This window comes from Nematolebias whitei, chromosome 20 (genome assembly GCF_014905685.2).
Source record: "Nematolebias whitei isolate Nwh7 chromosome 20, NemWhi1, whole genome shotgun sequence".
NCBI classification, from domain to species: Eukaryota; Metazoa; Chordata; class Actinopteri; order Cyprinodontiformes; family Rivulidae; genus Nematolebias; species Nematolebias whitei.
Window position 1 is genome coordinate 20122911 of NC_056517.1, and position 15258 is coordinate 20138168.

The 15258-nt window shown below is 41.4% G+C and overlaps 1 protein-coding gene across 1 annotated transcript in view; it reads right to left on the reverse strand.

The window, feature by feature from the left end:
* Positions 1-1621: 1621 nt before the first annotated feature.
* The window catches only part of jcada (junctional cadherin 5 associated a), a 235211-nt gene continuing 221574 nt past the window's right edge, over positions 1622-15258 (reverse strand). Inside the window, exon 4 of the mRNA XM_037694435.1 lies at positions 1622-5060. Within this exon, the coding sequence (XP_037550363.1) occupies positions 1622-5060 (3439 nt within the window). The remainder of the gene's footprint in view (positions 5061-15258) is intronic.

Consider the following 15258-nt stretch of genomic DNA (forward strand, 5'->3'; position numbering starts at 1 on the left):
GTGTGTTGAGCCCCCTCCTGTTTACTCTGCTCACGTATGATTGTGCAATTACCCATCCAGGCTGTCACATTGTAGTTTGCAGATGATACAGCGGTGGTGGGATGCATCACAAACAATGATGAGTCCAGCTACAGGCAAGAGGTGGAACACCTGGAGAGCTGGTGCAAAGAGAATAACCTTCACATCAATGTGAAGAAGACAAAGGAGATGATTGTGGACTTCAGAAGGAACAAAAACATCTACACCCCCCTGAACATAAGAGGATCTGCGGTGGAAGTGGTCTCCAGCTACAAGTACTTGGGTGTACACATGAATGACAACCTCAGCTGGAGCAACAACACCACCAGCCTGATCAAGAAAGCTCATCAGAGACTCTACTTCCTCAGATGGCTGAGGCGAGCTGGTCTGGGAAGCTCAGTCCTCACCTCCTTCTACAGGTGTGCAGTGGAGAGCATCCTGTGCTCCAGCATCAACGTGTGGCATGGAGGCTGCACAGCTGCAGAAAGAAAAGCTTTGCAGAGAGTGGTGAAGGCTGCACAGAAGTCTGTCAGAATCAGCCTCCCCACCATCACAGACATCTACACCTCCAGATGCAGGAAGAGGGCCACCTGCATCATGAAGGACCCCACTCACCCAGCACACACACTTTTTGCCCCACTCCCCTCAGGAAGGAGGTTGAGGAGCATTAAGTGTAGAACCACTAGACTGAGGAACAGCTTCTACCCTGAGGCTGTTAGCCTCATGAATCTCTAACTTGAATAATCACTGTGAAAAACCACATCATGTTGCTGCTGATCTGTTTCATGTTGCTGCTGATCTGTTTCAATGTTGATGTGTTCATGCGTGCACATCTGCTCACACAGACTCATGTTCATGTTTGTGCTGATGTTCAATGTTTTTATGTTATGAGTGCTTAGTGTATATTTAGTTGATGTTTTTCTTAGTTCATATCTTAGATGTTATTACTGTTTTTCTTATACATTTTATTGTTGGATGTAACTGGGACCCTGTGTACATAATTTTGCTCCACCACATGTACCACATGAGGTGCGAATGACAATAAAGAAACTCTGACTCTGACTGACATGAGGTGCGAATGACAATAAAGAATCTCTGACTCTGACTCTAAACTCCCGTTATATACAATATATGAAGTAGGAGGTTTATGCTTGCCCATTGTTGTCCCTCTTTATATTGCCAATATACATGTTTGATTACATGTGTGCTACACATGCTAATGTTTTACAGTTTGCCTAATATACTGAATGAACGTGTGTGACATATTTCTTCTATAGGAAGGTTTCTTTCCATCTTTTCAGCTATTTTTATGTTAATTTCAGCTTTGTTAGCTAATTTCCAAATTTTTGTGCTCGTTTCTGCTTATTTATAACTATAATAATGTGCTATTTCTGCTTTCTTCTTCTAATTAAGGCTTGTTCTTTCATTTCAGCTACAATATAGCATGTTTTTTTTAGCTAATTCTATCTGTTTTTCCAACAATAAGCATTCCCACTGCATTTTTGCAGGAATGTTATTTTTCTAGTTAATATTAACATTAACAAAAAAGTTGCATAAACATATAAAATTGTCAAATTATTTTCAAGTGAAAAGAATTATTGGTTCACACCCACCCACCTGGGACACAAAGCATTTCCTTATCATCCAGATATGTGGGGCCACAGGTCCTGGTGCTGGAGCTTGGTGGCAGAGTTACTTCTCTCTTGGGAACACTGCAAGGTTTAGGAAGGAGAGGAGGTTTCTGGAACCTGGTGCGCTGCTTTGGTATGGGAAACTTTTCTCTCTTTGATTGTTGTGTCAATTCAGCTCTTTCAACTGCTACTGCAGTATGCTCCTCTCTTACATTCATCAAAGTGTTCTCAGAGCCTTCTTCTAAAATGTTTAACTTAATTTTTTCTTCAAATACTTCCTTACCCTGCTTATTGTCTACTGTTAGAACAACTTCAATAGCATTCTCTTCTACTTCTTCTTGTTTTCGTTCTTTTTTACTCCCCCTGTCAATGTCATCTTTTAACTCTTCAACAATTTCCAACTTCAAATTTTCATTCACGTGTTCAACTTGGTTGTGATCCTTTGTACTTCTATTTTCATTCCATTCCTTATCCTCTTGGTGAAAATCATATCCCTTTGCTTCGCTCACTCTTTCTTTAGTCTCTGTTTTTTCTTCAGATACTGGACTTTTCAGGCTGAGGCTTCTTATTTGAGACACAGAGTCTAGTTTTTTAAAACGAGACATTCTCTCTGTAGTTAAACTGGTCAGAGGTTCAGCAGATAAAACTGCAGAACAGTTCATCTTATCCAGCACAGAATCAATTTGTTTACATGCCCCGTCTCTTCCTTTCTTCTCTGCACTGTACATGCTGAGTGCCAGCTTTTTGTCTGGGGCGACAGGTAGGGACAGTAGAAGTTTACTTGGTGGGAACTCAGGAAGGTCTAGACCTGGCTGGCTGTTTGTATCCTGGTTGTCTTGGCCATCAGTGTGGTCATATATAGGCTTTACCTCCACCTTTGATCTAGTCTCTTCTGTATTTGCTCCCTGGACTGTCAGAAATTTCTTGCTGACTTGCACACACTTTTCTACCACATACTGTATGTCTTGTTTTGAACTGTGGTGTTTCTCAGCTAAGGTAGGGCCTGCATTAGGCTGACTATCATCAGCCTGTTTGTCAGCCACACATAAAGTCTCAACTGGAAAAGCTATACCCAGGATTTGTGCTGCTCTTTCTGCTCTGGACTCGTTTTCAGGAATTCCTTCTGCACACTGGACCTCATACAGGTTGCTGAGGTCCTCTGCAGGCAAGGAGTTAGCTTTTTCCTGATTAAGTAAGCTCTCTAGGTGCCTATCTGCCATTGTCGAGTCATTCTTATAGGTCAAAGATTCAGAAAGTGCATATATTTCACTGCTATCATCATCCTCAAATACAAAAGAAACACTGAATGCCTGCTTTGTGCTACATGATGAGCTTTCTTTCTGAGGTGCTATACAACTTTCATAGCTTTTTCTAAAAGCATTTGTCTCATCCCTGCATTGTGAAATCATTTCTGATTCAGCATTTTGCTCAATATTTACTCTAGAATAAAGTTTTTCATCTGAATCTTGCTCAAAGCTGCCACTAGATTTTGACTGACTAAGATAATTTTGACTTAGTGAAGATGGAACTGAGAGTGAGCGCTGCATTGGTTTTCCGGGCCCACCAGGAGTTTCTGTGTAAACAGTTAGTCCCACATCTCTCAATAAGGATTCTTGAGGGACTGGAATGTCCTGCTTATAGAGCTGGTTTGACTCATCATGTGGGGGAAGAGAGGAAAGAAGAAAATTGTCTCTGGGGTTTGAACTAAGGAGCAGGGTGTTCTTGTTGGCCTGTGGCCTGAGGAAAGAGTTATTCCTTTCAATGGATTCTAGATCAGGACTAGAGTCAAATGACTTTGATCTCTTTATTATGTGGTTGGGCTGCTCTATGTGTATAGGTGGAAGATTAATTGTGTCTTGGCCTGCTTCTGGACCAGCAGTATAACATGGTCCATCCACCCAAGCTCGTCTCTTATCTACATTGTCAGCTTCATTGAGGATTTGACCCACATTTGGTCTCTTGCTGATTGTGTCTTCCATCTCTTTATTGATAGTCTCCAATTCACCAATGACATCACAGGGCCATTGGTTCACTGGCTTTAAGAGAAACTGACCAAAAATCACTGTCTCTGCACTTTCTGGTGGAATGTTCATCTTCGAAGAGGAGAATGATAGATGCTCAGTTTGATTCTGTGCTTTGGAAGGAGAGGATGGGTCTTGTTGTGAGGGCTGAAATGATGAGGTTTGTATTGGGCTGATGCTGAGACAGGAAAAGGCGCTGTTGCGGGAAGGATGAAGGTTTTTTTGACCAGCCATAGGGTAGCCATAGGAAGAGGGGCTGTCTGTTCCAAAATTGTTATCCATATTGGAGGCAGACTGTATAGGCTCCTGTCCCACAGTTAAGCTCTGGGGTTCTGGACTTTTACCATCTTTAATAGGTGAGACAGTCTGAGTTTCCTGATTACGATACTGGTTTCCAGGCCAGGATCCAGCATAACATGAGTTTTTTTCTTTATTTGCTTGGAGTACCCAGGCATCTATTACTTCCTTCCTTAAAGGAGCTCGCTTGTAATTCCTCATTGAGGATGTCCTGCTGGAATGAAAGTGAGAATACTGTGATTTGAGAGGCATCTCATTTACAGACTTGCTACGAATATTTGGGCTTTCTTTGAGGCCTACAGCAAAGGTTTTGGTATTGGTAATGGTCAAGTTTGGTTTTGCCTCATTGTTGTTCTGATCAGCTGTTAAATCTGTGTGGATGTTGGTTGGTGTGTGAATGGGAACAGACACAAGGCAGAAAATGGTTTCACTAACTCTCCTCTTGGTGTTCCTATTGTTTTCTGCTCCTGAATCTGGTACAATTGTCTTGACTTGAGTTATGGTTTTGGCAAAGACATGCTCTGAGTTAGACTCTTGATGAGAAGAGGTTCTTGAAAATAGGGCTTGAAAGGCTGAAGAGGGTGATGAAGAAAAAAGTTGAGACTTTGAGTTGTAACTGTTATTACAGTTTTGGTCAGATGCTGGGAAGTTATCAATAGTTTTTTTGTGCAAATCATTTTGCCACCTCTCATTGACATGAAAGTTGCTAGAAGACATCTGCTTATCTTTCTCTTTCATTTTGGCAGAGATAAAAGGCCCCAATGGCGGGGGCAATAAGGCACAGTCGTCATGTGCAGGCTCTGACACGGTGACCCTGGGAAGCTCGTTAAAGATGTGGCGAATTTTGTCAGCATCTGTTAGGGAGTTGCCTCCCGGGGCTGAGGAAATATGACGAATATGAGGATCGTCAAATGAGATATACTGTACTCCTCCTCTTGGTCGTTTTTGGGTAGAATATACAGAGTAAAGCTTCTTCTGATTAGACATGCTTCTTTCTCTATGTGGGCCAGGCCAAGAACTTGCTGGGTGTCTGAAGAACCAGTGAGATCCATCAGGAGCCATTTGCACTTGCTGATACACACTTCTTCTGTACCTATAAGTTAAAGCAACAAAAATTACACATAAGCATCAGTGACTGCAACATAAATAAATTAGTCAGAGTTAACAACTTCAGAAACACGTTTTTTTAATTATTATTTTTTATATGCATATATATATATGCATACATATATATATATATATATATATATATATATATATATATATATATATATATATATATACGCATATACGCATATATGCATATACATATCATATATGTATATATATATATATGTATGCATATATGTATATATATACATATATATGTATGCATATATATATATATACGCATATATGCATATACATATATATGTATATATATATGCATATGCATACATATATATATATGCATATGCATACATATGTAGTATGACATATCCTGAGATATATTCATCAATTAAACGGGTTCTTTCATTTTTCTGGACTGTATAACATACGTGCATTGAATTTAATAAAATGTGGACGTGAGACGTTAATTATCTTTGACTCACCAAACGAGTGGGTCATTTATTAACAGAATCAAGTTTAACACATCACACATTTACATTAATTGGCAAGAATTGAAAAATAACGACATAATTAATCAGCTTTACAACCAGGAAAACCATACGGCCATGATTTTCCGTTGCTTCACTACAGACATTTCTGAAAACATCTGGATTAATTTGCTAGCAGATAGGAGAGTTTAAAGATGGAAAGATGAGGTTTATCTACAGAGAGATGTGTGAGGGAATTTGTCTGTTTTAACCAGAACATGCACGCTCCTTTGGAAATCAGCTTGGGCCAACGGTACGCTTGGTTGAGATAGAACTTTTTACCTTGCAGACGATAGTTTCAGCGTTGGTGTAGAGCTCTCCTTTCAACTCTTTCAGCGTCTCCGTGAGAACAGCTAAAAACCCCTGGAGTCGTGAGGTTATCCAAACAGAAGTTACAATTCCCAAATCGTCTCTGGTTCAGCTTGATTCTCTTTCAGCAGCATCCTGAATTCCAGCGTTCTGCATTCTGGAACTCCAAAAACTCTCTGAAACTGCTACTCCATCTTCAAGACTGGCACGATTCAAGACTGAACCTCGAGCCGAACTCTTCTGGTTGAACTAGGAAGTGCCAACATTTAAATGGGCTCTACTTCCGGTTCATTTGAGAGCTTTTTGATTGGTCGATGGACCAAAGCAGAGGTGTGGTTTGTGATGTAAGGTGTTATGAAAAGTCAAGGAAAAGATTAAGATTGTTTAAGAACAGACAAAGAGATATTATGGAGAAACCAGACTTCGTGGAGTCACTACTCCTAGTATCTTGCTGTAAAAGTTAAACATGACATTTCTTTTCAGTAAACTTTCAGTTGACCGAAGCTTGAACTTCGACACACTTACAAACTTTGCTCATTGAAGACAGAAAATCAGACAATGCATCATTCACCTGATTTCTTCTTTGAATGAGGATTAAAAATCATTATTACTGTTTTAAGTAAATAAAAATGAGTAGTTCACTTCAACATGTAAACATTGTTTGAACTAACACAATTTGATTATCAAAACATTTGTAAAATAGTAATGATCATAGAGAATTGTCTTTTTCTACTTGATTAATTCAAGAAAGAAAGTCTCAGGATGGGTCAACCTGTATTTCTGGATGCAAATCAATGAAATGACAGTTTCTGACCGTATGATCCTAAGGTCAAGTTTTGACATCAGGTCAAGTTCACTACAGTCCCCCCTTTGGAAATCATCGCCTGTCCATGGGGATGAATTCCAAACATGAACTTACGCCTTCGAATGTCCTTGAGCTTGATGTAATCCAGCAAGGAAGACCAAAGTCAAAAGTAATCCAGCAAGGAAGACCAGAGTCAAAAGTAATCCAGCAAGGAAAACAAAGTCAAGGTAATTCCACAATGTTCTTGGTAATTCCATTGTGTTGATGATAATTCCATAATGTTGTTGGTAATTCCATTGTAGCAATGCTTTAACCCCTTGGAAACAGAGTCTGTAATCCATTGGAAAAAGTCATATAATCCACAACGGTAAATCCACAACGATTGGAAGTGTTGATTGATCAGCATACAGAGGGGTTCCCTTGGATTGAACTGAAGATGCGGCCACTGGATGAAGAGTGGAGACCAACGTCAGGATTGCAGGTCGCCTCCAGCGAAGGTCGTCTCTGGTCGACGTCCAGTCTGTGCCGTTCTGGTTCAATGTGCCATGCAATTATGTGGTTTAAGGTGGGCTTATGAGGGGGATTTTACATAAGGCCTTAAACTATATGCACCTGGTGTGTAAGCTATTATGATTGGGAACAGCTACAACTACCAGTTAAGGGGTGGAACATGCTGAAAAAGGGTAACTATAGGGGTTTATACCTATAGAAAAGGGTTCCAAACTATTTTTCCATTTCTAACTTGGTTTAAGTTAGCTTTACATGGCAAAATATAGTTTGGTTCAATTGTCTGTTGTCTTTTAGACGAACGACTTGAGATTGGGTGTTTGGTTTCCCCATAAATGTTTTGGAAGTCTATGGCGAGACTCATCAAAAAGAATTAGCTATCCCCCCGAATAGAATTGTTCGAGTAGGTTCGGCTTAAGCGTTGTGAGATCAATGTAGATTATGGTACTTAAGGTAGCATTAATCTACATTGACTCCGCAAAGATTGTAATTTACTGAATGAACTGCATGTTGGCATGGTTAAAGGCCTCTTAGTCTCTAACTTAACTACACAACAAAAGTCATTCTTGCTTGGGGTGTTCAGAAACAATACCAAAAACCAATTAAACGATGTCTCAACATCGACAAAAACAGTGACTAAGCAACCAGTAAAACAACGTTTCAACATTGACAAAAGTAGTGATTAAGCAACTAGAAAACGACGTTTCGGTGCGTCACTCACTCTGAATGTCAGATTTGATCACGTTATCGCGTCTGGTAACATTACCCTAACTGGCGTCACCCCCCTTCGGTCATGGGGGACTGCGAACACGGGTGAGGACGTCGCTCCATGAGCTAAAGTTAGGTTGTCCTTGAGTAGTTTTAACTGTTTGCGCAGCTGAAAGAGGACTTTAAGGTCTGGATTGGAATCCAGTTTGCCTATCGATGGAGTGTATTTGTCTGGGTCAGTCAGATACAGTATCATCGAGTTAATTGCAGGATCCAACTTCTGAAGTTAGATGATGTCTGGGTCAGTTGAAAATGACTTTTCATATTTTAAAAGAAATTGGCGAAGTTTGTCCCTTTCTTCATCAGATGTCAGAGCGTCGGCTTGGGCGACCACCTGTTCAATCTGTGATGAGACTGATAAGGGTTCTTGCTCTTTGGGGAGCTCCAACGAATCCCTTTCTGAGTCGTCGGACCTGTCTATGGGTAAGACACCATAGGTTTGAGGTCCTTGGTCGACGTCATCGGTTGAGAAAAGAGCTATGGCCTGTGTTGGTTTTGTGAACCATACTGGCCCAGTTTCTTGACTCGGTACCAGGTTATCTGGGAGTCCTCCCAGAAATGGAATGCCTAGTTCAAAATCATGAAAATCAGTGGAAATCAACCATCCTAGCATAGTGTTTTTTGGGATCAGCACCTCATCCGTGCCTGTGTTACACACAGCAACAGATGTGGTCCTGGAGTCAAGGCTCACTTGGTTCGTGGCTTCCACAGACAATCCCAAGTTGAAAAACGCCGGAGAAGGTTGAAAATATGCCTGTTTATGGCTAATAGCTTGTCCAGCTATGATGTGGATTTGCACCATTAGGTTAATCACCTGAGGTGGTACTGTGGTGGTTTGGTTGCTAGCAACCTGGCAGGCCTCTGGAATGGTCTGCCCAGCCCTAAGGTTTGCTGTGTCTAGCACAGGAGGATCCTTTGTGGCTGGTTTTAGGGACCACAGCACCTTGTTGATGGTGTCCACGTGGACACCCAACCTTACCAAAATGTCAGAGCCTATGTAGGTTGCATGTGGTAAGTTTTGGATCACGAGAAACGGGTGAACCAGTTCTCGTTGGTTCCAGTTCAGTTTTAGGTTAATGACTCCTTCAGCGGTCATTACCTGTGAACTATTGGGAACTAATGGAAAGCGGAAAGCTTTTTAAATTAGGTCTAGACCCACGTGTTTGTGAACCAAGTTTCATAGAAAGCTCGGTTAATTGCTGATTTATCTGTCCACAGAGACAGAACAGCATCGTTGGTGTGGGATCCTTGGATCTCTACACCTTTAACTACCAGTGGTATGTAGTGTTTGGTGGACTCTGACTGCTTCAGCTCACAGAGGAGGCTATCTTGTTGGGTCAGAGTTTGGACCACCTGGTGGGTCTCTTTGGGTTCACATGCTGTCAGAGGAATACTCACCGGGCTCATGTCCTCAGCTGAGGAGTCCTTTGCACCTTCCGCGGTACCTGCTGTTAGGCAGTCTGTAGTACACTCCAGAGGCATTTCTATTGGCAGTGGTTTGCTCACCTTGGCCCACATCGTCTGATCACCATAATCTATAATCGCGTCGAAGCGATTTATAAAATCCTGGCCAACCAAAAATGGGAATGAGTCAACACTGGAGACGTGTACCGGGTGGTATAGTGTCATTCTGCCAATCTGCATGTGAACCATTGCTATAGCTGTCAGGGTTGTCCTCTTCTCAGAGAGACCCTGCATTTCTATAGCACATTCTGTGAGAGGTATTACCCTGTTAACATTGCTAGCGGCTGTCCTCAGCTCCTCGAACAGTTTAGCTGACATAATTGTTATGTCCGCCCCACCGTCCAGTAGTGCTTCATGTGTGAGGACACCTTCGAGCGTTACTGACAGGTATGCCTTCTTGGCGACCCCCCTTCTGATAAAGTTACACAGAAACCTCTTAGGTTTTTTCTGACGTTTCTTCACACGTTCAGCCTTGTCTGTGTAATCTTGGTTTGTCTGAACCGTCAGCACAGCAGTAGCTGTTTCTGAGTGTTCAGCTTGCGATGACTCGTCATCATTTGTGTGTGAGTTTACCCCCCCTTCTTCCGATGAGGGGTTGTTGGAGGCAACAACAACAATGTCTTGGAGTGTTCCACCGACATCTGTGATGTTGTCATTCGCGCCCTCAGATGTAATAGTGATTACATCACTGCATAGTGCTCCAGGTTGGTTTCCCGTGTCAGTGTGTTTCAAAGTTTCTAACAACCTGCGTAGTTTCTCTGTCTCTTCCGAGCTCAGAGGTGTAGGGCCTTGTTTCTGGAACCTTTGTGATTTTTTCACCTCGGGTCGTTTTGTCCGAGGTGGAGGAAGGATAGGCACGTCATTTGGGGGTTCCTTTTCGGACTTCCCCTGATAATATGGGTCACCTTGGTTCCCATATCTTTGCGTCCTACGTACACCCTATTTACGATAATCACGTTCATCCTCTGAAAGAGGAGCTTTTTTGTCCCAGCGTGCACCTTCATGACACGGTTTGTTAGTTTGAAAAGACTGCTTTTTCTCGCCTTTATTAGGAGGAGGAGGTGATGCACGCCTTCCTTCCAGTTCTAGCGAGTGGGGTTTAACCTTTACACCAGGAAACACCTCTATGGGCGTCTTTGCATGAGAACATGCCTCAAACACGTTCACAGCACACTGTTTAATCTCATTGATGGATTTTTCTTTGAAATTTGCCATCATTTGTACTGACGTCTTAATGTCAGCGTGGAGATTTTTGCTGAAAACAAATTTAAAACCTTCTTCCTCCTCCATTCCGGTTTCATTTCTGTAACCAAAATAAGCTTGGAAGATTCTTTTGTAATAAACCTTTGAATGTTCATGTTTCCCTTGCGTGACCTTGTCAGCAGCTGGGAAGCCAGCAGGCCCCGTGCAGGGGTCGTATTCCCTGATCAAGGCTTCACACAGAAGGTTGTAATCCCTTCTCGTGGCATCAGGTTGACGCTCGATGAAGGTGAACACCTCTCTGTCCGAAGTGAGCCTTATCAGACTGATTTTATCCTCAACCGTAGCATTAGGATAACCACTCATTCTGAAATCAAGGTCATTTAGATACGCTTTTGTACCAGTTGAACCCATTGGGCCAGGTACAAAGCGTTGTACATATTTTGAGAGTTTTTGAAGTTCATCTATTGAAAGAGGAAGTTTCAACGGTCTCTCTTGCCTGCTTGGTAGTGGAGACCTGTTCAGGTATGTCCCTGCTACTTTAGGTAAGGGTGGAGGTGTGTGTGATGTAAGGAGATTTGGGTCTGAAGCCCAGTGTGTCCCCACATTCTGTCCATGCCTCTCACCATATTTCCGTTCTGCATGGTAAAGTTGTGTTTTAAGCGCGTCTATCTTAGATTTGCATCCGCTCAGAGCATCTGATGCTTCTTGCAACTGTTGTTGTAGAGCATCGTTGACTGAGCACAACTTTCGGTACTTGACCTCCCTTTCCTTCAATTTCTCCTCATATGAGTGAGCTTGTAAAGTAAGGTAATTTTGTGAGAGCTCCCTCTCACGTTTTAACTCATGTGCACTGGTCTCTTCATCAAGTTTAGACTGTGCCATGAATTTGAGATAACCCTCTCTGTCTGCTGCATATGCTTTAGACAGCACGTCATTTTGTTCAACCTGTTGATCCAATTTGTCTTTGAGAAGCAGAGAAATTTTTGCTAACCGTTCAAGGCTCAGCTTTTTATTCTCTGCCACCGTGGCATTTTCTGCTAAACCTTTCAGTACCGTAGCTTTCTGAATTTTATCCATCTCTTCTAATGGTGTGCCAATTATCGGGTCTGTTAAAATATGTAAAGCTCCCTGGATTATGTCATCTTCTGACTGGGAGTCTGAAAGGTCAATGTTTTCCTCCTCTTTTTCCATTATCTCTTTATTTATTTTATTTAAATAAATAGACAGGAAGATGTTGTGTTTTTAGGTGGTAAAATAAATCAGAAAGTTTTATTTTTCTGTTATATTTACTCTTATTTAGCGTTTTAGCAATTAAACGTGTATTTTCTTTTCAGCAAATGAGTAAACTGATCAGCTCCGTGATTATTCTGTGACTATATCGCTAAAAAGTTGTGAAAAATTCATTTAGCACCTTACAGGATTTATCATTAAATGAAAAATTTTCTAGTAAACGCCTTCTCTGGGCATAAATACTTTAATCACTTTTTAAATGTAAAATAACAGTACAAATCAGCTTGAGGAACGTTTATTAACTCAAAAATGCTTCTGAGAGAAATAAACAAAACGTTTAATTTCACCAAAATATCCTAAACACGAAGTGAAACTGTGATTTCGAGTTTCCAACAGGAGGTGGCAGTGTAACCTTATTTATTTTAACCTGTCACTGTTAGTGACGTCCAGTAGGAGTCGCGATGACTTCCTGTGGCTTTGGTGACATCCGGTCATTAGCCGTTAGCTTAAAAATTTAGCATCGGCTAGCGTGGTCCAAAATCACCATTTAATGACGGATTTAAAACTTGAACGTGGCAAAGTTTCAGCGATTAGGCTTTTAATAATTGGATCAGCGGTTTAGAGCCAACTTTAAAGCATTTTTCAACTTTAAACAACAGATTGAAATTCACTATGAAGACGAGCTTCATTTCCGGGTCACGTGACTGAATCAACCAATGATCAGAGCAGCAGCGGGGGTGGGTTTTATAATCTGACATCAGAGGAAGTGACGACAGACACGTCACTCGTCTCTCCAGCGAATCAGAGCATTTCAAACAGCGGTTTTCAACCAATGACGCATCGTCATTCTAGCTAGCGTGTTAGCATTAGCTTGAAAAAGTCCGGTCAACTTTCTGTCCATTAATACTGTCAAAATGCACTATTTTCTGCTCCAAATGTGACGAACAAACTCTTAACTGTGTTCTGAGACGGCGCTCAGCTTTTTAAAACAGCTTTCATCCATTTAAAATGACTCGTTCGAACGAATCAGAACCGAGCGACAAACCGGGTCTGAGCAGAACCCCCTGTCTGTTTAAACGGAATCAAACGTTTCTCACAGCTTATTAGCTCTGTCACATAATAGATGTACCATTTCAGCTTTAAATGAACACATTGACGTTACTTTCAGCTCTAAAAACACCATAGACTGAAAACATATCACTGTATTTTCTCTGAACACCACAGCTGCAAAACGCTGCATTTCACAGTCGAACAGAAATCTGCACTTTTAAGCTAATTTCAGTTAAGATCAGATATGCCAACATTATAAATTCAAGTGTTACAGAATAGCACAGTCCATTTCATGAAACCGTACGAGGCCACCAGTATGTAAAGAACGATACCTGTGTCTGATATTATCCATAATTTAAACGGATTCTTTCATTTTTCTGGACTGAGTGCTCTCGTGCCTTGAATGATTAAATGTGGACGGAAACGTGTTTTAATTTCTGACTCACCAACAACAGTGAGCCGTTTAATTAAAAACGATTTAAAACAACATCACACATTTACATTAATTGACAGATTGATTACAATTAACACAGCTTAATTAATGAGCTTTACAATGAGAACCATACGGCCATGATATCTCACTTGCAACTAATTACAACAGACATTTATGAAAATATCTGGATGATTACTGGCAAGATAGAAGTTTAAAGATGGGAAAATGAAGGAGTTTAAATGGAGAGGAAATGGATGAGGGAAAAGTCTGTTATAACCAGAACAACACGCTCCTTTGGACGCAGCTTAACCCATGGTACACTTCGCAGTTGAAGATCGACTCTTTACCTTTGCAGACGATAGTTCGGCCTCGGGGTAGAGTTGCCTTTCAACGCTTTTCAGCGTCTCCGTAAGGACAGCTGTGACCTCAGGAGTCGTGAGATCATCACTGAACAGACTTCCTCATTGTTCAGAGCTTTCGTCGGGTAGAGCCACAGCGAGACGTCATGGCATCGACGGACTCTCGTCACTCCATTAGAAACTGCCCTGAACTCCAGTTCCTCGGAGCTTCTCGTTCGAGGTTCTCCCTGGAACTCTGGTCCTCTCTGGAACGTTGTTCAGCTCGGAACTTTGTTCTTTTCTGGAACTAGGAAGTGTTGACCCTTTTAAAGAGGTCACTTCCGGTTCCTCTGAGAACTTCCTGATTGGTTGAAAGAACCAACAGGGGTGTGGTTTTAGTGATGTAAGAGGGTCATTAAAAGTCGAGGAGAAAGCGTAGATGTTTAAGAACAGACAGAAAGATGTTTTGAAGAACAGAGACATTTTGGAGCCAGTCTTCTTCTATCTATCTGAAAAAGTTAAACATGACATTTCGTTCCGATAAACATGTTTTTGACCGTTCCTTCACTTTTGACCGATATCACCACTTGCTCATTTCAGACAGAAGATCAAAAAAATGCATAATTACTCTTGTAACAGACATTAACTTGATTTCTACTTTGAATGAGGATTAAAAATCATTTATACTGTTTCACAGTTGATTTAAAGTGAGTAGTTCACTTCAACATTTAAAATGGTTTGAACTAAACACACTTTTGATTATCAAGACATTTGTAAAATAGTAATGATAATATGAAAGAGAGTGTTCTTTCAATTGATTTAGTGCAGGACACACTTAGAAAGTCTCTGGATGCTTAATTTGTGTTTCTGGACTCAAATCAATGAAATACCAGTTCCTGTTCCAGGAAGGTCCAGGTTTTGACCTGAGGCTTAGTTCACTACATCATGAACCCAGAGTAACAAGACCCGCGTCACATTCAAGAAAACCAGTACATAGTTTGCAGGCAGCTACAATGTCAGGACTGAGTTAGCAGCACTATGGCTAACAGCTAACCAACTTTTCATCTAAATATGTCTTCTGTGTGGAAGTATTTTACACTAGAAACACCACAAAACAAGACAGCAACGTGCAATGTCTGCAGAGCCATACCACCACATTAAACCGCGGTAAAGTTCGTTTTACGTTGGACATTCGAGCTCCGTGGCTTCAGCGGTCTGCTCCTCTTGCTGAACCCATAGCAGGCAGCCCGACCCCAGCCAGCCGCGTCCAATCTGTCCCGCTAAATCTGTCCGTCTCTGCGGAGGGACAGACTGAGCGCGGCTGACCAAAATCAGACTGCTTGCTTCGGATTGAACAAGAAGAAGACATTGCTGAAGCCCCGGAGCTTGAATGTTGACCAAGAAGTTGCTAAACTTCATCATAAATAATGACAACCCGCTATCAGCTGTAGAAAACGAAGGATTTTGCAGCTTTATACTTGTAACCAAGATATAGTTTACCCTCCAGGAGATATTTATCAGTACAACAGTAGACATTCATAAAAAAA